Below are 24,655 nucleotides of genomic sequence, written 5' to 3'. Positions count from 1 at the left end.
TCAGTGTGACTTGTAGTATCCAGGGGATAATGCATGCATAAATCCGGCACCTAGTTTATAGAATTGCCTTTTGTGTTAAATGAGTCTTGTTTGTTTGTAGTTTAGATTTTTTTTTTTTTGGGGGGGGGAGGTCACATTTTTAGAACTTTGTTACAGAAAGTTATCTCTGCCATTTCCAAAACATCCCTCTCATATGTCCTTGGTTTAAGTGAATAGTTGGCAGCAGTAATGTGTAATTAACAAAAATGTGATAAATCCCAGAAATGAAAATCAGCAAACATGATCTGTTGAGTAATTTAAAGCTCTTTAACTTTGAAAATTATTGTCCCTTTAGGTCAACCTGCAGCTCTCATTAAAATGTCTTAAGCTGGGCCGTTTACATTGTTTTGGATGGTGGATACAGTGCTATAAGCTGTGTTTGAGAAGGGCCTGCAGTGTTCAACTAGTTCCAAGCAAAGCATTTAGGATGCAAGAAGAAATGCACCTTATGCTGAAACGAGTACCACACTACTACTGAGATACAGTATTCAGTCTTTGAAGAAACTTTCCCTCAAGCTGTTGACCAATTGGTGATTCTGTTATCTCACGATACCTAGAAACGTGTGGAACCCTAAATAATCTACTCAAATAATTTCCAACAGTAATATTCAAAACTGTTAAACTAATACCATTATGAATGTACTTTTTATAATTACAGATAAAGTGCTATAACTTTTACTACTTTTCAAAGCTACTTTTAATACTTTACCTCAAAATTAAATTTATGTCAAGGTTCTCTTATACTTACTAACATACGGGAGCACTGCTCAATCTTAAACATGGTGGCTTTTTAGCTCCGTATTAATTTATAATGCATGGGGGGGGAGACCACAAGGATCTCTTATAGAAAAAAGAACAATAGATATTCTGCTTAGAAACAAAAGAGCCAGAAGGCTTGAATGCCAAATTGGAATGGTATCATTTTTATTAAGTATCAGCTGGAGGTCTCTAACACTAACTAAAGGGGAGGGTGGGAATGTCCCTATGACATCATACATAGACTATAAATTAATCCGGAGTTAAGAAGCCGCCACGTTTAAGATTAGCAGTGCTGCCGTATGTTAGTAAGTATAAGAGAACCTTGACATGAATTTAATTTTGAAGTGAGGTATTAAGAGTATCTTAGAAAAGTAGTAAAGATTATAGCACTTTATCTATATGAACAAGAAGTACATTAATAATAGTTTTGAATATTACTGATTCTTTTATCTCCTCTGGAAATCTTGGGAATTCAAGAAAGTGAAATGATGTGTAAGAGACAAAATAATGGATTTAATCTTATAACAATTGTGCTTATTGCAACTTGTTTGCTGATTTTCACTTCTATGAACTAACTTCGCATGAACTAACGTAGTGATCACATTACTGTGTCCAAGCATGTTAATTTCAAATCCATCCTATCGCATTCTCCCTCCACAAGGAAGGAAGGGGAGGCATTACAAATTGATTTTGAGGAAATGCATTAAGACTAATAAACCACATAGTTTACTTTGAGGTAGACCTTGATACATCTTAAATCTTGAAGTCAGGTTCAGAAAAAAAAGAAGAATGTAGATTTCCCCCCCCCCCCCCCATCTTGACAAGGAGAATGCAATAAGCAGTAAGGTTAGTGAAACATCTACTTAGGGCTCCTTTTATCAAGCAGCGATAGAACCTTTTACTGAGGGCCGGTGAGGTAAATACTCCGATAATCATAGGAATTGAATGAGCATCAGAGCATTTACCTCACCGGCCCGCATTAAAATGCTTGATAAAAGGAGCCCTTAATGTACACTGTAATTAATATTTCAAAATGTTGTTGTTTTAGCTATGGTATGAACATGTTGGCACTTTTTTTTTTTAATACACTGCAAATCTGTTTTAGTGAAATTTTCTTTATCTTGTTTTTCTTAATGTATACAACAACATCTGTCTCATTTAAAATGATATTCCTTTGAAGCAGTGCTAGGATATTGTTTTGGAATGCTGAGACAGACACAAAATGTTACCGATGTGCAATATGATTGCCTAGGATTCATAAATGGCTTGGAAAAAGCAAAAAGTGCTAGCATGCAGAAAGAGTTTATTTAAAAATTTGCAGCAATGAAAAACATCTTAGGGTCAGTTGTTAAATTGAAGAAAAGTGTTTAACCAACCATAAAAAAAACTAATTTCTCCTGATCTCTTTTTTATTTTCTTTAAATTATCTGAAAACACTATAGTGCTTAAATAATTTCCAGCAAGAGAGATGAGGCGAAAGCGACCAGAAAATGATGCTGTTCCTCGTTAGGTCTTGCTAGCACAGTATGTGAAAACGCATGCTGGTCTGACGAGACCGGAGTTCGATTTCATCTAGAATACAATAAGACAGATGCTCTGAAGAACAAAATGTCCTTCAAATACAGCCAAAAAATATCTCTTAATATTTAAAAGAACATTTTGTTTTCCCTTCACAATAATACCAGAAGTCTTAAACCTATAATGGGGTGGTAAGGTTTCTGTTTTTTAGAGTTTGGCTCCGTAAAGCCAATCCACCTCTTTGTATATGGTTATATTACTGTAATAAGTCGGTTAATGAAATCCTAGGATCTATGTGAGCCGGTTTGGTGGTTAAAGAAAACTGGAATAGAATCTTAACTTTAGGACCTAGTTTTGGCAGTGCTAGTATTAGAAAATACATTTGTTATAAAGTTTGTGTTTAACCCTTTGAGCATTCTAAGTCATGAATAGCAAAAGCCTGTTAGAAGCATTTATTTAGGTGCATAGAATAATCTTTTGTGCGGATGTGTGCTTATGTCTTAGTGTAAACTTTCACATGAAATGCCTGTGTAGTGCACTCAGTTTATTTCTCTGGAGAAGGTTTGATACGTTGAGACTGTATAGAAAGCATGCTTTGTCACTTTATTCAAGTAGTTTTTCACTGCCATTCATGTCTACTTTCCACAGCTAACTCGGATATAAACTCCTTTAGTGGCACATAGTGAAGAGGAGAGACATGCACTTTGTAAATATTACTCACACTGCAAATGCACTTGAAAAGTATGACTGTGAGTGTGCCTGAGGCTGTGCAAAGGAAAGCTCCATTTGCAAAAAGGCTTGGAAAATCCACAAAAAGAGTCAAATTCCATGTGTAAAAATATCCTTATCTTGAGATATAATAGCTATATAACCTATAATAGAAGAATGCTTATGGGGCTTGATTCACCCAAATTCAAACACCTAAAATTTTTTCCATTAGGAAGATGTTCCTCAAATTGCAAATAAAAAATAATCATTCTCTTTTTTTTTTTTTAATGAAGTTCGGAAACTATGAGAGAAGTTGCCATGTTTCCCTGAAAATAAGACAGTGTCTTATATTAATTTTGGGTCCAAAAAACACATTAGGGCTTATTTTCGGGGATGGCTTATTTTTTCTTCAAAAACAACAATCATCTCTCCCTTCCTCTCCTCCATGCCAATTCTTCCTCTTTCCATTCCCCCCCCCCCCATGTGCAGCATCTTTCCTCCCCTGTCACCCATCCCCTTGTGCAGCATCTTTCTATCCCTCCTTCCCATCCCCTTGTGCAGCAGAACCCCACCGAACCTCCCACCTTGAGACTGGCATACCTCCGCTCAGAGGCCTCCAAAAATAGCAGCGACGACAGCTGTTTTTGGGGGATTCCTAGCGGAGGTATGTCATATCTCACCAGGGTAGGGATCGCTGAATTGACGAGTCCGATTTTTGGGAGCAAATCGAGCAGTGTCAGGGATGGAGTCGGGGAGTGTTGAGGGGGTCGATCTTTACTAGGGCTCATTTTCAGGATAGGTCTTATTTTCAGGGAAACAGGGTATCAATTTGGGCTATTGTTAAGATATGTTATTTTACTGTTAACCCCAGTTATTAGTAACTAGGTCTCATTGCATCAAATGGAGCTTTTGCTAAATCAGCACAAGTTAGTAGTAAAACAACACATCTTAACGGTTGCCCACATTGATAACTAATTTTAAGAAACCTTGATAAATCTCCTTTATTTGTTTTTTTTTAACTGATACTTATCTCTCCATCTCTCCATCCTTCCCCATCCCTTACACATATAGCCCTAGTTACCGATATGTATAATACATGGCCAATCTGTTTACTATACGCATGGTCCTTTTCAGATATGTGGAGCTGCTTTCACGCTATCGCCAACATTTAGAATCGAGTGAAGTATCCACTCAGAACATGCTTCTATTACTTATATATGTACACACCATTTTACATAATGACAAGAATTTGTAGATAGTTCTGCCTTCTTTTTTTTTATTTTTTTTTTTAGAAAGAGTTCTTTCATGTCATAAATGTATGACATGAACTGGGCATGCCCTAGGGCATTGCAGGCAAGTTGACTCCCTAGTCTCCACACTGAATAAAATACAAACCTCAAATTTAAATTTTTGAAATGAGGAGCACCCTCAGCATGGGTTTGAAAGCTTTAAAGAGCAGCTCAGTAAAGCAGCTCTTATGGTTAGAAAAGCAAAAGCCAGCAAACACTGAGCAGAAATTACTACTCCCAGTTCATATCTTGGTGTTTTTCAAGGATTTATTTTTTTTCTCAGGGTTTTTACTGTAATAAATGTATGAAAGACTTTCATTTATCTCCTTCCTCTCCTTCACTCTTATCTGTACCCTTCTCCTCCACTGCCAACTCTAGACTCCGTACCTTCTATCTTGCTGCATCATATGCATGGAACAGACTGCCTGAGTCATTACATCAGGCTCCTTCTCTAGTAGTATTCAAATACAAGCTAAAGGTCCACTTTTTCAAAATTGCTTTCAACTCCTAACTTCCACTCACCGTAAAATTACCTAAGTGCATCTGCAAGTTACCTCTGCAAGAAACTCCCCAACCCCTATATGTTCTGTCTGCCCAAATTAGACTGTAAGCTCTTTCAAGAAGGGACCATCTATTGCATTTTAAATGTATAGAACTGAATATCCCTTTCAGTGCTATAGAAATTATAAATAGTAGTAGGGTAATTATTCAAAGGAACTTATTCTGTGCTGCTAACTAGATAAGTGCCAGCAAGAGGAGTATTCAGTGGCACTAACTAAACTAAACTAAACTAAACTAAACCTTAAGTTTATATACCGCATCATCTCCACGGATGTGGAGCTCGGCACAGTTTACAAGAACTTAAAATATAGGAAGAGAAGGAAAAAAAAAAAAAGGTTTACATGAACTTATATATAGAAGAGAAGAGTAAGGGGGATAGAATTACATTTTAGTGAAAAGCCAGGTTTTCAGTTGCTTGCGGAATAATTGGAGGGAGCCCAGGTTCCACAGCGGGGTAGTAAGGTCGTTCCAAAGACCTGTGATTCTGAAGAGAAGGGATTTTCCCAGTTTGCTTGCATAGCGAATACCGTATAGAGAGGGGAAGGATAGTTTATACCTTTGGGCGGGTCTGGTAGAGTCAGGACTCGAGAAGTTATAAGATAGTGGAATTAAGGGAGGAAGGATGCCGTGAATGATCTTAAAAGCCAGGCAGGAGCATTTGAAATGGATTCTGGAAATCACTGGGAGCCAGTGAAGTTTGGCTAGGAGTGGGGAGACATGATCAGATTTGCGTTTTGCAAAGATCAACTTGGCTGCAGTATTCTGGATAAGCTGGAGTCTTTGAAGACTTTTTTTTGATAGGCTTAAGTAGATGGCATTGCAGTAGTCTAGTTTGGAGAGGATGATGTATTGGACAAGGACGGCGAAATGTTGTTGACGAAAATAGGATCTTACTTTCCTCAGCATGTGGAGGCTGAAAAAGCATGATTTAGCCAAGGAGTTGAGGTGGTCATTGAGGGAGAGAGAAGAATCAATAATGATGCCAAGAACCTTGCTTGAGAACTCAAGCTGCAGTGCAGTGCAGTGCCTGAGGGTAGTGTGAAGAGGGTGAGCAGGTGTTCTAATTTTGGGCCGAGCCAGAGTAACTGAACAGTCTACCCAAATACTTGAGAATAAATGTAACAAAAAACTGATGAAAAATGTTTAAAATTATTTTCACCAGTCTAGCAAATAGATGCATTTTCCTTCCAAGATTTCTTAAGTGCCCCAGAGATTTTTTTGAAAATTGAGACCTCGGTGTGAACTTTATCCACTATTGAAAGTCTCTTTTCTCAATCATAGCACTTTTTTTCCATTTAAAGCACACCTCAACTTATTTCAAGTAACTTGCATATTATTTAATAATAATGGATTTTACTTAGCTTTAGGTTTCAGGGTTCTGAAGCGTTTCACAAGTTGCTTCTTCAGAGAACCTGCATAGAAAGCATTCTGAACCAAAGGGACGTTTTGATTCCCACGCTTCGCTCTCTGCAGGTGAATATAGATGTAACAAGAAACACAATATCATTAAATTCAAAGTGTTTGTTATAAATATTTTTTGGCAAACGCTTGAATGGTACCTGGTTTCACATATGAGTAATGGTTCAAAGACGCTGTCTGCCTGGCCCTTCCTTCCTTTTATACATAAAAGGTGACACCATGGTTTCCAGGCCAATGAGAATTTGCAACTAGAATTAAAGCGCCACTAAATATGTCCTCCGACTGCCTTTGCACTATCCAAACAATGCCAGCTGGTCCATGAGCTGGAAGTTATGCAGAACTGTCAAAGGCTTTACTGAAATCTAAATGCACTACATTTAGCGCTCCCCCTAAATCCAACGATTTGGTTACCCAGTCAAAGAAGTTAATCAGATTAGTCTGACAAAACCTTCCTCTAGTACTACTATGCTGCCTCAGTTCTCTGGGCTCCTTTGGGAGGACGGGCTCAAAAATCGAATAAATAAATAATCAATTTGATTCCGGAAAGCTTTCCTCCATTTTAGAAGTATTGACTCGCCACTGAGGTAAGACTAACTGGCCTGTTGTTTCCAATCTCCTCCTTACTTCCACAGTGAATTTCTTACATGCAAAATTCAGTTTTACATGTAAAAAGCTTTACCAAAGTATTTCCTCACTTTGTCTTCTCATCCATAAAGAAGTACGGTACTTGCTCTCAGGAGGGAAGAAGCTAGCAGTCAGCAGAAGTGTTCTATATTACTGGTGAATAGGCAAAATGCCAGAAACCTTCTATTCTTCACTTACAAAAAGAATGGAAATAAAAAGAAACGATAATATATTTTTGTGTTAGGTGTTTTCTGGTTAGTTCCATAGAGGCAAAGGATGAAGTTATGAGGTGATTGCTCCGGAGTAATCTAAGGAAATACTTTTGTACAGAAAGGGTGTTAGATGTGCGGAACGGTCTCCCAGAGGAAGTGGTGGAGACAGACTGTGTCTGAAGTCAAGAAAGCCTGGGATAGTCACGTGGGGTCTCTTAGAGAGAGGAAGAGATAATGGTTGCTGTGGATGGGCAGACTGGATGGGCCATTTGGCCTATATCTGCCATCATGTTCTTCATTTTCCTGTCCCGTTCCTGGAAGTTCTTTTCTTGTCCCTGCTCCATTCCTGCAAGCTCCGTCCTCATCTGCACAAGCCTCAAAACACTTTAAAATCATAATTGTCCAAGGCTTGTGCGGGTAAGGCAGAGCTTACAAAAATGAGGCAGGAACAGCAACAGTGACAAAATTCATGGGGATGGGGAAATTGAGTTCCTGCGGGGATGGGGACAAATTTGTCTCCATGTCATTCTCTAATGCAGTCCCCACCTATTCCTGTCCCAAAACAGTTTCCCCTGTTTGCATTTTAACACAGGCCTGTGTGCTATTAGTATAGTAACACAGCTTAGTAAATGGGAGCCTTAAAATATTCCAGCCTTTGTGCCCATATTTCTATGATACCATCCATTTTGACTCTTTAACAAGTAACTTATGAGGCTGACAAACACAAAACCAAATGTTCTTGATTTGGAAGTTTTTTGATTTAGATTCTCTTGTCATTTTGAAATTACAAAGTTCAATATCGTAACCAGCGGTCATATCAAGCAGGCAAGTAACAAGGCTTATAAAACCTTTTGTTAATGATAACATCTGTCAGCATATACCGTGGTGCCACTACACAGATGTAACTTATCTATATTACACCATTTGCTAGTTTAATGAGTGCTACTAGCAACATGCCTTCTCTGTCACATTGCAGTGTTTCTGTACAATATCTTTTGCACATTCCAAAGTAGAGTAGCACTGGCACAGCACAAGTAGAGCTATTGTGCAATATATTTCTAACATCTCATACATACTGCCCATTGGGAAAAATAATCCAAATCATAGTTACCGGGTGCTAGGGTCCACCTCGGGTGTTAGCCCCCAAGAAAAATATCATTACAATCTCTATAGGCTTATTCATGGATGGAGGTTTCATTCATTGATCCTTAAAAAAATCTTTCAAAATAACTTGATTGTGTACACAAACTAACAATCTTTTTATCCTTTTTTGTTTTACTATAAATACTTTTTTAATAATCCCATATAAAAATCCAATTCATTTTCTCACATGCACCTCTCACAGATCTAATTTTTCTGTACTGCGAGGGGAAATGCACCCGTAGTGAATAATATTATTATACAAAGCTATCACTCATAGTATGTAATATGAGGAGCACTTATCTTTCATGGAGCACTGAACTTAATGCGTCAACATTTTTTCAAAATCTCGTCCTTGTATGGAGCACAGATGTATGTTATATCTTCTGCTAGCTGATATATGGGACTAGTCTAACAATACACATTTGATGTCTCAGAAACTATAAAATCCCTTTCTGTTTCTCATCATTCACTGATACTATCAGACAGACTCAAGGAGAGCAGAGAGTGATTATGGTGGTCATTCAACTATTTACTGTATATGAGACATTTGGAGGATAATTGTCAAAGCCGTTTCCATGGGTAAATCAGTGCTTTATTTGTAGAAATGGGATTTTAAAAAATCCCACCCCCCCTATTCAAAAAATCTGAGAATAAAACTATGGGCTCCTTTTACTGAGTTGCGATAGCGGTTTTAGCGCGCGCAGAATTGCCGCACGCGCTAGACGCTACCGCCGGCATTGAGCTGGCGTTAATTCTAGCCACGTAGCGTGGGTTTAGTACGTGCTAAAATTCTGCACGCAAAAGACGCTATCACAGCTTAGTGACAGGAGCCCTTTGTGCGAAGGGCATCTATGCACATTCTTGAGCTGCAAAGCATTCCTACAACTGGAACTTTCTCTTACACACATACGTTTGGAGTTTCAAAACTAAGCACATGTTTTTCTCCTGAAAAAATATATACACTGAGGGCCCTTTTACTAAGGTACATAAAACTGAATGCACAAATTAGCATCCATTAAGTACTACTGCACATGCACACCAGCTGTTAGCACAATGTCATACTAATTAGAGTGCACAAATTCACTTGTTAACTGCACGTTCTGGAAACTGAGAACTAGGAAGAGAATCGGCAGGACTGCATTTTACAGTTAGTGCATAGTACTTTGTGCTGTCATTTTTTTCTGTCAGTGCAGGTTTATTTAGCACCTCTGTGCTCATTGCAACCAAGTTTAGATGCACAAATGAAGTTTTTAGTGCAATAATTGCAGAGGACATGCGCACCTGCCCCCAACAATCGCCACACAGCCTTGTTCACTAAGCATGTTTTAAATTGTCTGGTTAAAGCACACTAAGGGGCCCTTTTACTAAGTGGTAAGTGCTTGTACATACTTGCTGCAGTTCAAAAGGACTTGTCGCAGGATGCAGTGAGGTGTCCCGCAGTAATTTTGTACTCTATTCCCAAACCTGCTCTTCCTGAAACCAAAAAATATTTTTTTTGTAGTATGGTGTGTGTGTGTGCAGAGTGTAGGCGTTTCTATGCTGATTAGTGCATGATTATTAGCACAAGAGCCCTTAGGCCCGGATTCTCTAAATGCTGCTGGGTTTTAGGCGCCCAAGCTCAGTACAAAATAAATGACGTTTTAAATGACGTTTTTAACTAAGGGCTCCTTTTACGAAGGTGCGCTAGCATTTGTAGCGCACGCTAGCCGAAAAACTACCGCCTGCTCAAGACGAGGCGGTAGCGGCTAGTGCGCACTATTCCACGTGTTAAGGCCCTAAAGCACCTTCGTAAAAGGAGCCCTAAGTTTTAAGGTGCCTACCAATGCCTAAAAAATCAGTGCTGGCATTGCGCCTCCATAGACATTTTAGGCCACCTTACACCACCATGGGAGTGGCTATGGTGGAAACAGAGACTGTGTCTGAATTCAAGAGGGCCTGGGATAGGCACGTGGGATCTCTTGGAGAGAGAAAGAGATAATGGTTAGTGTGGATGTGCAGACTAGATGGGCCATTTGGCCTTTATGTGCCATCATGTTTCTATCTATATTTGGTACTTGGGTGGTCTTTTACTAAAGTGCGGTTAAGTTTTTGCCTTTAGGGGTTTGCCTTTAGGGGTGCCTTAGTGCACCCTTACAGGGGTCTTTCCCAGAGACTAAAGCCATTTCTTCCCACAGCGAGAAAATGGCTGATTTCCAATTATCGGCATTAATCTCTCTTATCTATTGTGGTGGTGGGGGGGGTGCTTTGGGGTTCTGGCTAGAGGGAGTGGGCACCCCTCCTGCTGCAGGACTTCGAAAGGGAGTTCTGGCAGGAGGGAGTAGGCATCCCTCCTGCTGATGTCAGGGGTTCCCTGCCACAGCTGCCATGGCAGGGGTATTCCCCCTCCGATCAGCTGAGCCGGCAGGATTCCCCAAAACCACGGCTGCCGGCTCAGCTGAACGTAGATAACTTCTCCTGCCGCAATCAGTTTATGGCTGCTGTGGTCTGACTTTAAGGATACTACGGCTGAAATGTAGACCAGGGTTTTCCTGGCCTTCGTTCAGCTGCCTATCCTGGCTGAATTTAGGCGCGGTTCTGTGACTGGTGCTGTCGTGTGATTGACACACGATCGCCAGCCGCTTTGTAGGTGTCCACTGACATAGGCGCTGGTTATAGAATCCGGCCCTTAATGTTCCGACTCTTATAGAATTTTACGAGCGTTGGAGCAGCTTCAGAGCATTTAGCGCCCCAGGACCATGGTAGAAACCTCTACTGCAGCTCTGTAAAAGAGGGCCTAAGTTTGTAGTGTTCATGAAGGTGACAGAGAAATATGCTGAAAAGTAAAAATTACTGAACTTGGTGTATATGTTAGGCTAAAAGTATAAGAAGTATATGAGAAAGCTTTTTGTGGGATTGTATAGAAAGTAGGGTCTGTGTCAGCTATAGTGTTGAAGATGCATATGTCATACACGTTCACAGAAATCATTCAGTATCTTATGGTAATGAATTTGTATCTATGTAGAAAGTATGTTGCATGCAAGCATGAATATGTGAGTGGAAGTGAGCATACATGAGAGACAGGGAATAAGGATGTTGAATGTAAGAAAAAGCACATTTAGGTCATATGAAATGTGTGCGTGAGCTTTTAGCCATTATGGCATGCCAAAGTGTGTTTGAAAGTGGAGCACAGTAATTTCCAGAAGGCAAAAAGTGACACTCGTCTATTAAAAGTGGCTTCTGCATGGAAAACATTTGCTTATGTTCAAGTAGGGAAAGGTTACTGTATTTAGGTGTTAAACGAAAGGAGTACAAGAAGAGGGTTTGTTACATACAAAATCTTTCCCATAAGAGGTAATATAGCAACAGCTTTCCAAAATGGACTTACACCAGCTCGAGAAACCAGAAATGAATAAGAGATGCATGTTCAGAAAAAGGCATAAATTGGTGACGTCGCCTCCTGTGCACTCTGAATACCTTTTTTCCTATAGTGCGGAATGCCTTTCTTTTTGGTTGAGTATCTACTGAATTTCAGTGTTCTAAGCCTAGCATTTGGTGAGAATCTTTGTGGGGTCGTTTTACTAAGGCGCGCTAGCCGTTTTAGCGTGCGCTAAACACTAACGTGTCCGTAGACTATAATGGATGCATTTAGCATTTAGCGCACGCTAAAACGGCTAGCACGCCTTAGTAAAACGACCCCTATATATCTTGCTATTTCATTCCCAGGGATAAACCAATATTTGGATGAATCGAGTCCTTAACGCATTACTGTCCAACACATTTGTCATAGAAAACATAGAAGCAGCATCCTTTGCAGATATGCCTACTTGCTCTCTGAACTAGCTGAGTGCATCCTAGAAGATGTTATATCGAGCTATTCTATGTGATAGCATGGCATCGGTAGTCTAGTGAATATGCATTGTTACCCTAAGAAAAGACAGGTAAGGTGATGTTTGCTTAAAGACATACAATGCTCAAAGGGTTGCAAGTTAATTATCTTTGGTTGATCACAATGATTTACTGTAAATGCTTCTCAGTTTGCATGCCTTGATCATTGCTGCTAGTGATTTTATGTGCCAGTGGACCTGACTTTAGTTTACCAATTTAGCTAAGAAGATAGTAAAAGCCACTTACGAAGTGACTGCCGTTTTTTCTGTTTCAAGTAACAAATGAGATGCCTTATTTTCAAGTCAAAAATAAAGAATAGTCCTGGGATTGGAAGCCCTGAGTAATGAAACCTTTGGTAAGAATTCTTTGTGTAGGTAGAAAAATGATATTCAGAATTTCAGCGAACAGGGTTACACTGCTTTTAGTGGAGATGTTTACCGTCGACTGGGTGAATGGTCCAACAATGCTGCGTGATTGCTTAATATTCACTGTATCTGATGTATATTTAAAAGGTGGCAAAATTCCTACTGATGATATAGGAATTCATCGTTTTACAAGAAATGTAAATTCATTTTTGGAAAATTCAAGATCAGTCCCAGAAATTAGTATCAGGTTTTCACCGTATAATGCTGTTCAGTTAGGTGCCATTGACTCGTGTTTGAGTCCTAGTGACTTGATAAATTACAGATCTAAAAAGAAATATACCTCCCTTTTATAAAGCCGCATTAGGGATTTTTTGTTTAATCACCAGCCGCTGCAGTATTAGCTCCGACGTTCACAGAAATTCTATGAATATGAAATTAATACCGCTGCAGCCGGCGATAAAAGAAAGCCTAATGCAGCTTTGTAAAAGGAAGGATAATGCTGTTTCAACTGTTAAGCTAAAAGGTGGACCCATCTTTTATTTTATTGTTTCTTCAGCATTTGGGGAGGAAATTCATTAACAAGTACTAACAATTAGTGCACATTAAACGCTAAAGATGCCTATTATATTCCTATGAGCGTCTTTAGCGCATGCTAATTGTTAGCACATACCAATACAGTCTGGCCCATTGGTGAATTCCCTCTTAATCGATACGGATGTGCTCAGTTATGTGGGGGGAGGGGATGTTAGCAAATAATGTGTGAAATCAAAACTTCAAATATTTACATAAAATACCCTTAAAATCATTTCATTTAGCGATGTGATTACTTTGCTTTGACATATTCAACAATTAGTGAAAGGCCAGGCCCTTCCCATATTAGAATTATGGAACAGCTATTGCAAGTATAAAAAGTATCTTTCTGTACCAAAGCTAGCATGCATTTTCTTCTCTTTAGTTCCCTTCTTTTCAAATATTGGAATGAACGATAGCCCCCAGCGAGGCTGTCAAAAAGAAAAAAATACATGGAGTGCCTTTTGAAAAAAAAAAATATGAAATTTGTGCCTGAAGTGATACACTTTTTAATTCGATTGTTAATACATACCAACTCATAATTCTGTTATCACTCAGGGCTTTCTTACCCTATGCTTTTCAGTACTGCTTTTATTTTGCTTTTTATATCATGTTTTTTGGGGGGTTTCTAGTGCCATCATTTACATTTCACTTAGTAAGTGGCAGATTACATTATTCAGTCCCATAAGCACAGAAACATAATGGTAGGAAATATTTGAACTTGTTTTTATTTTCAGACTGAATATATTATGTAAATGAGGTAAGCAACTTTTGTAGAGATTGTATGTGTGAGATAATGTAATGTTCTTTTCCAGTTTTTGGATTACAGTTGAATATGATTTTTAATTATTTAAAAACATCTTTACGGGATACCATGTGATGATGAATTTTTGTATAATGTATTTGATTTTGTAAATATGTATTTCCTGATGTGATTTTTGTGAGAAATGCTAAATCTTTTAGTATATCATGTCCTTTCAAAATTGGCAGGAGCTAAATAAATAGTTTGTGAGCAATTTGTATTGTGTACTGTACAATAACTGAGGACCTTTTATAATTATAAAAATATATATATTAACTTTTAGTGTGTTGTTTATAAATGACTGGAACATACTAAAGATATTAGTAGGATTTTTCTGAATATTTCAGACTTGAACTCAGGCTAGCTTTCTTGTGTTGTTTTTCAAAACAAAATTGTGTCTTGTCTTTTAAAAATCAATAAATTTGTTTTCTTGTTTGCCAGGCTTTTTTTGTTCTGTTACAGTACATTGAGCCTTGTTACCTCCATATGTAGAAGGTGCTAATCATTCTTAAAAGTGTACCAGGCCTATTTTTTTTGTTCGGAGGCATTATAATGACTAATTAATATGACACCTGATCATCATATATTGGCAGAAATAGTAGAACAAAATCAATGCAAAATACTGATTAGCACTACTGTGAATTAATGAACATATTTTTGGGGTCAAACCCACTGTTTGAATAGGGGGATGCCAGCAAGCACTAATGACATTAGCACACATGGGCTCATATATTGTTTAGAGCTTGCAACAGATAGTACACAATAAAATTGATTGAGGGCTAGATTCACTAAACTCACCGATCGGGATCGTTGTTGGCCGATCCGTGGCTGATTTTTGCCGAGTGACCAATTTGCTACAGATTATACATGCAAATGATCTGATCGGACGCACGCCCACAAGCGATCGCACAGATCACTGTAAGAGTGATCGAAACACATGTGCAGAGTACCCTTCTTGGTTATTGATGCAATTTGGGCATGCGCTAGCTCTTTGGCCTTTACTACGTAGTTAGTGGGCGGGGTTTAATTGCGCACGTCATTGGTAGGTGGCGAATGCGCCGACCGCAAAGCATTGTTGTCATAAAAAATGCAACATAAACCACCGCAGAAGAGAGCCTTGAAGCGCAAAGCAAACAATGCGACCCTGTGATGTCATATACATGTGACAAGCAAGCTCGAAAGAAAGGGGGAGGGATGACTGTAGTTTACATTGCTGGCCCTAAAAAGGAATGATTTGTGACTGACATAGTGAATTTTTTTGGTGTAGCCAGACATTTTTTTATCGAGCAGGACACGCTTGTTTTATAATTCTGTCCAATGCGCCTGGTTTTCACCCAGGCTCGCAATGCGCATTGGATAGAATATAAAACAAGAATGAATTATTACATTTATGTTGTTATTTTACAGTTTTATATTTAATTTTAATGGCGGTTTTATTTGGGGTTGTAACATCGATATGGATATTTCTGGGCAGGAGAGTCGGCAAGGATAGTAAGCGACTGGTCTTCACCAGTCACTTCTTTTCTGATCGGCAAACTCAAATCAGTGTTCCTTCTACTGTTTAGTGAATCTCTGCCTTCCTACTTTTTCATGGCATTTCCCCTCATTTCCATGTGTGAATCGAATCGGAGATTGATCGCAAAGTTGTTTAGTGAATTTGGTCAGGGAACAATCAGGTCGGGAAACGATCGCAAAACCGTCGGTACACGATCTGTAAGTTTAGTGAATGTAGCCCTAGGACTTTTCACTAAAATGAATGGTGCCACTGATGGCATGTTTTAAAGGGATAATATTTTATTACTTCACAGAAAGTGAGCAGTACTAAAGAATTGTTTCATATATTAAATCCTGGGGTCTAAATAGCTTAGTCCATTGCTAGACCAAAGTCCCTTCAGACAAAAGTACCTTTAGTGAGCATCCAGAGTGATTTGATGTATTAATTTGATGTATTAATTTGATGTACTGCACAACAAACATCAAAGCAGTTTACAATAAACAGTGTAATGACAACAAACTATGAATAGCAATCATAAAAATATAATAAAGATACGTGCAAAGTATCTTTCTTGTAATTATTTCTCAAAAAAATGTACATAGAACCATATTTTTAAGGCTTCATAAAACATCATATAATTATTCATGCTTCTAATTTCCTCTGGCAAAGAATTCCTCAGTTGAGAACAAAAATAACAATTCCTACTAGAAGACAATTTAACCTGAGTTAATAAAGGAAGTTCCAACAAGGTATACTGAGAAGAATGTAACTGCCTTATAGGAACATGCCTTTTGATTACATCAGAAAGATATTTTCGGACTCCCATATGAAAAGCTTTAAGTACCGGACGTGGAGAGGCATTTTCAACAGTGTGTCTAAGTATGACTTTGGATGCATCCCGCAAGATGTCCAAATATTAGGGCAGGGAAACATCCATTTTCAAAACCGCTAGACGTCTCAACTTTTTTTTTTTAATGACCTATTTGGACATCTTGGCCTTTAGGACATCTTAACTTTTGTGGCCATTTTCAAATACAAAAACACCCATCTTCAAAATATCCTAATCCAGACCATTTGGATGTGGGAAGGGCCAACATAGGATGTCTGTGTGGCCAATCCATTACTAACAGAGCAATGGGGCGCCTTAGAGGGCACTGTAGTAAATGTCATATAAAGGGTGTCAGATGAATCTCACCATTACCCACTTATAATTTATGGGAGACCACCAAAACCTACTATACCATCCCAATATCCCTTATGGCTGCAGGTAGCACCTATATGGCAATATAGTAGGGTTTGGTGGGTTTTGATGGGTTCATACTTAATACCATAGATGTTCTGGATAGAGTAACTTATAGGCCTGAGTCCTCCTTTCTATGGTTCACTAGTCCATGCACTAGGTAACTCTACACACCTGATGCTCTACTAGGCTTCTCCATAGTACAGATGCTGCTGTTGTAGAGCCAGGTATGTACCTTTTTGTTCTCATTTTTGTGTGGTGGAAGGGAGTCGGTGAGCACTGGGGGAGTGTGGGGGTGTCTTTCCTTAATGATGCAGTGCTCATCTGGTCAGTTTGGGCACCTATATGGCACTTAGATGCTTCTAATACAGGTCTAGCTCTGAACATTTAAGTTCTGTCTAGGACATCTTGCAAAACGTTTGATTATTGCTGAAAGACGTCCAAATCTAATCCAGGAAATTGTCCATACCTTTCTTAAAACCAGTATGCAACCAGAAGACAAAGACTTACAGCTAAATTCATTAACCTGACTCTCCGTGCCCGATCCGTACAGGCCCGACCAATTCACCAAACAAAAAAATTAAAATGAGGGCGATCGGAGGAAAGCACCCCCCCCCCCTGACCGCACGGATCACTAGTGTGCGATCCCAACGCATGTGCAGACCATCTGTAGATGGTCTGGCTATGTGTCTAAGAGCCGCAACTTTTTTTTTTTTTTTTACTTTTACTAGCCCAGCGAGCCCATGATTTTAATCCGCTTTAAACCCATGGGTTAAAACCACGGACTCGCTTTTCAGTCTCCACCATTGTGGTGTGCGGGTGGGGATAGTTCACTATGTCGTCCCACAAAACCTTCAAAATCAAGAGGTTTCTGGCTGAAAAGCAAAAACAGAGCAGGCCAATCCCTCAGTGGATCCGCATGAAAATTGGCAACAAAATCAGGTACAACTTGAGGAAGCACTGGAGAAGGGCCAAACTTGGCTTGTAAAATATTCAGCATTTTGCATGGCACATTATATCCTCTAAACCATATGATCTGCTAGACTTGTCAAACTACAGAAGATAAAAGGACAATGCAAAATGTCATTTATATTGGTGGCCTCTTGTGTGTAGTAGACCTTGCAATTGAATCCAAGTAAATTGTCCTTTGTATTCTAAAAAAAAACCCCACGGGCTCGCACTGCGGGGAAAGGCCAGGGCAGCGCTTGGGGCAGAGAGCCATGCAGGAGATTCGTGGCAGAGCAGGATGGCAGAAAAGGAGATTCGGGGCAGAGCAGAGCAGGGCAGCAGAAGAAAAAGGCAGAGAGTCAGGGCAAGGAGCAGGAGAGCCAATTCGGGGCAGAGAGTCGGGGCTTAAGGAGCAGGAGAGCAGATTCGGGGCAGAGCAGGGTGGCAGGAGAAAATCTCGGCAGAGAGAGGAGAGTCGGGGGCAGAGAGAGGAGAGTCGGGGGCAGAGAGCTGAAAAGTCGGGGTAGGCAGCAGGCAGGGCAGGGGATGGCAGTCAGAAAGCAGTGAACGACTGGTCCCCAGCAGTCGCTTGTTTGTGATCAGCCAGCCCAGTTGGTGTTGCAGGGTTTTTGTTTGTGAATCGCTGCCTGCCATCATTTCAATGCCGTTCCCCCTCATTTGCATGCGCGGATTGGAGGATGATTGGGACAGAGGTTAGTGAATCAGGTCGGAGGGAAATCGGGTCACAAAGGGGTCGCAAACTGATCAGTACACGATCGGTTTGCGTAGTGAATCTAGCCCTTACTCACTATAGTTGCTATAGACTCTGCAATCTCTGCTCTTATAGATTTTAGAACTGATGTAGTACAAATATTGAGGACGCTCAGGTTTCTTCTGGTGCAAAAGTTTTATTCTCAAAATATCAATTAAAAACACTTTGATGCAGAGAGAAGGCCCCGGTGGGGCAGGCCAGGAGCAGTCTGTTCCGACCACTGCCTCTTCCTGCTGACCACCGCTGCTTCTGCTTTAGGAGACTCAGAGGTGTTAGGACTCACTGAATCGGTGAGTCCATTTTTTTTAGAAAGTGAATCGATTCAAATCGATTTGGATCGGCGAATCAGGCAGCACTATCTCTGACTCTTTTTTGTAGTTAGTAGTTTGTCTGCATATTTTGGCCATAAGTGAATGGTCATTTATTAAAATTACCGTGGGAGCACTTACCACCACTTTATTTTCAGTTAGCACAGGAACACCTATGCTCCACCCCTGTCCTGCTCCCACAAGAAAATACAAAAGAATAATTAGTGAGTGGTTAGTGTGTGCACATCCCAAAACTAACATGGAATATATTAGCACACCCTGTATTAAGCATGCATTAGCACCCAGTGAAGAACCCCAAAGTGAGAGATGTTCATTTATTAGCATGCATTCAATTTGTTTTGGTGCCCCATGATTTTAGCGTGTGCAAATTCCTTGTATGCAAGTAACCCCATGAATTATTTGTGCACATAAAAATGTTCTAGCATGCATACAATGTATGCAGTAATGACAAATGTACAAAGCAAATAAATTTTTAAAACCTCACATATTAGAAAAATTCCTAAAAATATAAAAACGAATCGCATTTTTGGCAGCTACTGTATACGTAGCATCATGCCCATCTAGCGCTGTAGGACGTGGCCTCTTTCATTGGACAGCCAGTCCAGCAAATCTACAGAAAACTTGAGTATACTTGGGGGGGATGATATATGTATTTGTCATAGAATATAATTTTAATTGAATTTAAGTGCTGTTAAAATGTAAAGGGCTCCTTTTACCAAGGTGTGCTAGCGTTTTTAGCGCACGCACAAAATTACCGCACGCTAAACCGTGCGGTATGCTTCTAGAATAACGCCGGCTCAATACTGGCGTTAAGGTCTAGCGCGCTCGGCAATTTAGCGTGCGCTATTTCGCGCGTTAAGGCCCTAACGCACCTTTGTAAAAGGAGCCCAAAATTTCTGTATAATATGTTGCACTTATTTTTGGCTTTAAAATGAATAAAGATTTTTTTAAAAAAGAAAAAGAAAACTTGAGTATACCTTTTCACATGTGTCTTCAGACAAGCTTAGGCTCTGAATTGCTTCATTACAGAATGCATGACTCATTACACTTTTCGCAAAATGCAGAGTCGCTCTCTTTATGTCAGACCTTTCTCACACCACGATATCAACTTTAATTAAGGTCAAGCAAAAAACAAAAATGCTTGCTCACACTGTAATCATTACACTGCCTCATTTCAATATGTTCAGAGCCATTTACATGGCTGAGCTCCATAGGAAGCAACGAACAAATTGCAGCATTCTTCAGCCATTACTGTAAAACCTTTCAAACATCTTTCGGTGCAAAAATTCAAATCTTTTATAGTTGCAGAAATCTACGCCTAATGAGCGACAAGCAAAACAATTGAGAAAGGAACATTCTAAGTTGATAACTGGGTTCAGAATCAAAGAAACCATTCTGACATCTCTCAAGAACTAAATCAATAAAGCCTGGAAAAAAAAAATGTGATACGTATAAAAACACTATAGATGCAGGTTTGATTTAAGACTTACCACCCCCCCCCCCCCTCTTTTAAGAAGCCACGCTGCTGAGTAGCATGAGCTAAATGTTGAGCTGCCCATAGGATTAGAATGGGTGGCTCGCCACCCCCTTTTTTACAAAGCTGTGCGGCAAAAGCCCCAAAGCCCTTTAAATCCCTATGGGCTTCGGGGAAGTTACCGCAGCGGAAGCTGCGGTTTTGTTAAAGGGTGGGTTAACTTGCACTACTCGGCAGCATGGCTTGATAAGAGTGTGTGTGTTGGGGGGGGGGGTTAGTTGGATTTTTGTATAGGATGTATGATTGGGGACTGATTGGCTCCTAACTACTTAAGAGAAAATACTTCACTAAACAACTTCAAATCTAATTTAAAAACATTCCTGTTTAAAAATGCCTTTGACCTATGATCATCCTTATAAGGATGTTTTACATGCATTTTTAACCAGTACTAATCCCAGCTATTACGTTTTCCCTTCCTAATGGCCTTCCCCAATTATACTTTTCTGTCTGAACAATGTAGTTCTTCCCCTCATTCCATTTCGTTCCTGTTCCAGTCTGTTTTGTTATTCATGTTTATCTGTGGTACGTTCGTTTGTTTAATGTAATTCATTATGTATCCCCCTCTGTTTTAAATATGTAAACCGCCTTGAAGCCTGATTAGGCAAGATATCAAACTTTTAATAAACTTGAAACTTGGATTATCACTAGAATTGTTTAGGATTTAAATTAAATATATGTGGGTTTTGGGAGGGAACGTAACCTTTGATTTTATTTTTTCTTTCTTTTTTTTTTTTGACAAGGAGGATTAAGTTAGGCACTCAAGTAAGTTACATCATCCGACAGGGCCTGAATGTAACTCCTCTCGCGCAGCTCATAACTTAGTGTAATCAGTTTTTCTACTTTTGTTGGCTGGTAATTTCATGAGTCTCTGTTTGCACTTCCTTCTGACTGTGCATCCAATATTTCTTTCATTCTTTCTTTCTTTCTGCCCCCTCCACGCTTCCTCTCCTATGGACCTCACTCCCTTCACCCAACCAACATTTCTCTCTGTCCCTCCATGAATCCAGCTTTTCTTCCTCTCTCCTCCACCCCCATTGGCAACATGTCTCCCTCTCTCTCTTTCACTGTCCTTCTCTCATTTCTTCCTTTGCTGCAAAGGGAGTGGGGAAAAAGACAGAGAGAGATCGAGATCCAGGATAGAAACATAGAAACATGATAACAGATAAAGGCCAAATGGCCCATCTAGTCTGCCCAGTCGCAGTAACCATTATCACTTTCTTTCTCTGAGAGATCCCACATGCCTATCCCAGGCCCTTTTGAATTCAGACACAGTCTCTGTCTCCACCACCTCTTCTGGGAGACTATTCCATGCATCTACCACCCTTTCTGTAAAAAAGTATTTTCTTAGATTACTCCAGAGCCTATCACCTCTTAACTTCGTCCTATGCCCTCTCATTGCAGCTTCCTTTCAAATGAAAGAGACTCGACTCATGCGCATTTACATTACTTAGGTATTTATACGTCTCTATCATATCTCCCCTCTCCCGCCTTTCCTCCAGATTGAGATCTTTAAGTATGTTCCATACTCCTTATGATGAAGACCACACACCATTTTAATAACCTTCCTCTGGATTGACTCCATCCTTTTAATATCTTTTTGAAGATGCGGCCTCCAGAATTGTACACAGTATTCTAAATAAGGTCTCACCAAAGTCATTTACAGGGGCATCAATACCTCCTTTTTCCTACTGGCCATACCTCTCCCTATGCAATCTAGCATCCTTCTAGCTTTCGTTGTCAGATTTTCAACCTGTTCCGCCACCTTAAGATCATCATATACAATCACACCTAAGTCCTGCTCTTTTGTCATGCACATAAGATCTTCACCCCCTAAACTGTACCATTCCCTTGGATTTTTGCAGTCCAAATTCATGACCTTGCATTTCTTAGCATTAAATTTTACCTGCCAAATTTCAGACCATTCTTCAAGCTTCACCATTATTCACACCATCCGGTGTGTCTACCCTATTGCGGATTTTGGTATCATCCGCAAAGAGGCAAATCTTAACCGACAACCCTTCAGCAATATCGTTTATAAAAATGTTAAAAAGAACAGGCTCAAGAACAGAACCTTGAGACACACCATTGGTAACATCCCTTTCCTCAGAGCGATCTATGTTGATCTTTTACATACAAGCAGCAGCGAGACCTACCGCAACCACCAAGAGCCCACAGACCCGATCCTGCCAGGAGTGTGAACTCCTCCCCCTGCAGTCCATTGGAGAGATCAATCTGCCTGCTTTTAAATATCAGCAGCAGTGGAGATCAACTGCTTTTACACCTAAGCAGCAACGAGACCAGCCACAACCACCGAGAGCACACAGACCCGATCCTACCAAGAGTGTGAACTCTTCCCCCCATGCAATCCGCTAAGAAGATCGACTGTCGGCTCCGGGCGGCTTTCCCGCAGAGAAGAGAATCCTGCATTCACCGTGGGCCTCATCTGGGGCAGCCTCCTTGGAGCAGCTGGGGCACGGGCAGTGTGTCTGGGAGGGAATGCATGGATGGGAGAACATCGCAGGGGAGGAGACATAGGCATCCTGGGACTGTCTGCCAAGTCTCTTCCCTGAAGAAGCCCTTTCTGGAAACGTCAATCGCTCCTCCTAAACTTACTTGCTCCACTTCATCACTGACGCTGAAACCGTGGATTGAAGACAAAGTTTTATTTTATTTTTCTTTCCAGCTTATGATTTATCTTTAATCTTATCTATTGTTTTGCCTTTTGTCTTTGTTTTGTTCTATTTCTATCATTTAAATTTCTCCAGAATTCTACTGTTCAACTGCTCCCCCTTCTGCTTCTATTCCTTTCTCTCCTCTCTTCTACCTTCCAAAGTATTTAGATCAATGCTGTCTTGTTAAAATGTTTATTTTATTTTTATTTTTCCTCTAACTCTACTTTTCACTTCTCTATTACCCTCCAGGTACTTTAGTTAGATTGTGAGCCTTCGGGACAGTAAGGGAATTTTTCAAGTACCTTTCTTATTTCTAATCTTAATGTATATTTTCTGTAAACCGCTTAGAACCTAACGGATGTAGCGGTATATAAGAAATAAATTACATTACATTACATTACTACCCTTTGTCACCTTCCACTCAACCAGTTCTTGATCCAGTCTGTCACTTTGGGACCTATCCCGAGGGCACTCAATTTATTTATTAGATGTCTGTGTGGAACACTGTCAAAGGCTTTGCTAAAATCTAAATATACCACATCTAGCGCACATCCTCTATCTAATTCTCTGGTCACCCAGTCAAAGATGCATCTCTCCTACTCCTTCTACTGCCACATCTAACATTACTCCCTCTCTCATCCAGCGTATGAAGTGTAACATTTTTCACCATTGCCCATTAGCCCCATGCTTTACATTTCTCCTTCTATCACCCCTCTCCAGCACCATGCCACATCTCTCCCTCCATCACTATGTCCAACATTCTCCCCCATGCATCCCCTTCAATATGTCCCTCTGTTCCCTCTTTACCACCAAATCCATCATTTCTCCCTTTCATCCTTCTCTTCCCCATGCATCTCTACCTCACTTCTCCCTCTCTCTCTCTATGCCCAATTTTCCTCTTTCTTCCTTTCACCATGTGCACCATCTATTTCCCTCTCACTCACACACCCATGTCCAACAATTCTCCCTTTCTATTCGCTCCCTCCCTCCTATGTACCAAGTTAGTGCCCCTTCCTCCCTCCCTTGTGTCCCAAGTTCATGCCTCCTCCTTGTGTACCGAGTTTGTGCCCCCCTACCTGCCTTCCAACCTTTGTCCCAAATTTGTGTCCAAACTTGCTCCTTCCCCCACTCCATTCTCCCTTTGTCCCAAGTTGATATCCCCTCTCTCCCTTACTTACTCACTTCAGGGATGCACTCGTTCCCTTCAGGGCCATCCAGAAGGGCTGCTCCTTTCTGCCTTCAGCCACACTTGTTTGCAGGGACGTGGGCAGCGGCTCTTGCATGTTACATGTGGCTGACCTGCAAGCCTTCCCTTTGTCCACGTCCATGCAAACAAGTGCGGCTGAAGGCAGGAAGGACTGTTGAGGTAACTGGAATTCCAGGCTGACCCGGAAGGCTTCCCTCTGACGTCAGCTCTGACATTGGAGGGAAACCTTCCAGTTGGTTTCATCGATGTAGCTGAAGGGCAGGAAGGAGGGCATGGGATCCCCAGCAGCAGTGGTGATTGAGGAGGAAGAGGGGGTGGAGACCTATGCAGTGCTGTGTACCCCCTACAAGTGGCTCGTGTACCCTTATATGTGTACCGTGTGTTGAGAAACACTGCTCTAGGGTATACAACAGGAAAACATTTAGATCAGGTAAAAGGCATATTAAGGATAACAAACCTCATTGGCATAAAAAAACCCTTCTACGCAAACAAAGACAGCTCTGTACAATGAAAACATGCAAAGAGAATCAAAGTGAAAAATGCTTATCTTGTGCGGAAGATTGTCTCACTGACTGTGGCCAGCGT

At 40.4% G+C, this 24,655-nt stretch overlaps 1 protein-coding gene across 1 annotated transcript; it reads left to right on the top strand.

The window, feature by feature from the left end:
• Positions 1-17,443: 17,443 nt before the first annotated feature.
• On the top strand, positions 17,444-17,596 carry LOC117368371 (60S ribosomal protein L39-like). Its single transcript, XM_033962000.1, has one exon. The coding sequence runs from the start codon at positions 17,444-17,446 to the stop codon at positions 17,594-17,596; it is 153 nt and encodes a 50-aa protein (XP_033817891.1).
• Positions 17,597-24,655: the final 7,059 nt, after the last annotated feature.

Source organism: Geotrypetes seraphini, chromosome 1 (genome assembly GCF_902459505.1).
Source record: "Geotrypetes seraphini chromosome 1, aGeoSer1.1, whole genome shotgun sequence".
Classification (NCBI taxonomy): domain Eukaryota; kingdom Metazoa; phylum Chordata; class Amphibia; order Gymnophiona; family Dermophiidae; genus Geotrypetes; species Geotrypetes seraphini.
Note: the sequence above shows the minus strand (reverse complement) of the source record. Positions and strands in the feature narration are given on the sequence as shown.

Excerpts from the sequence above, each read along its gene's own strand:
- LOC117368371 (XM_033962000.1), top strand. The coding sequence starts at position 17,444 with ATGTCGTCCCACAAAACCTTCAAAATCAAGAGGTTTCTGGCTGAAAAG.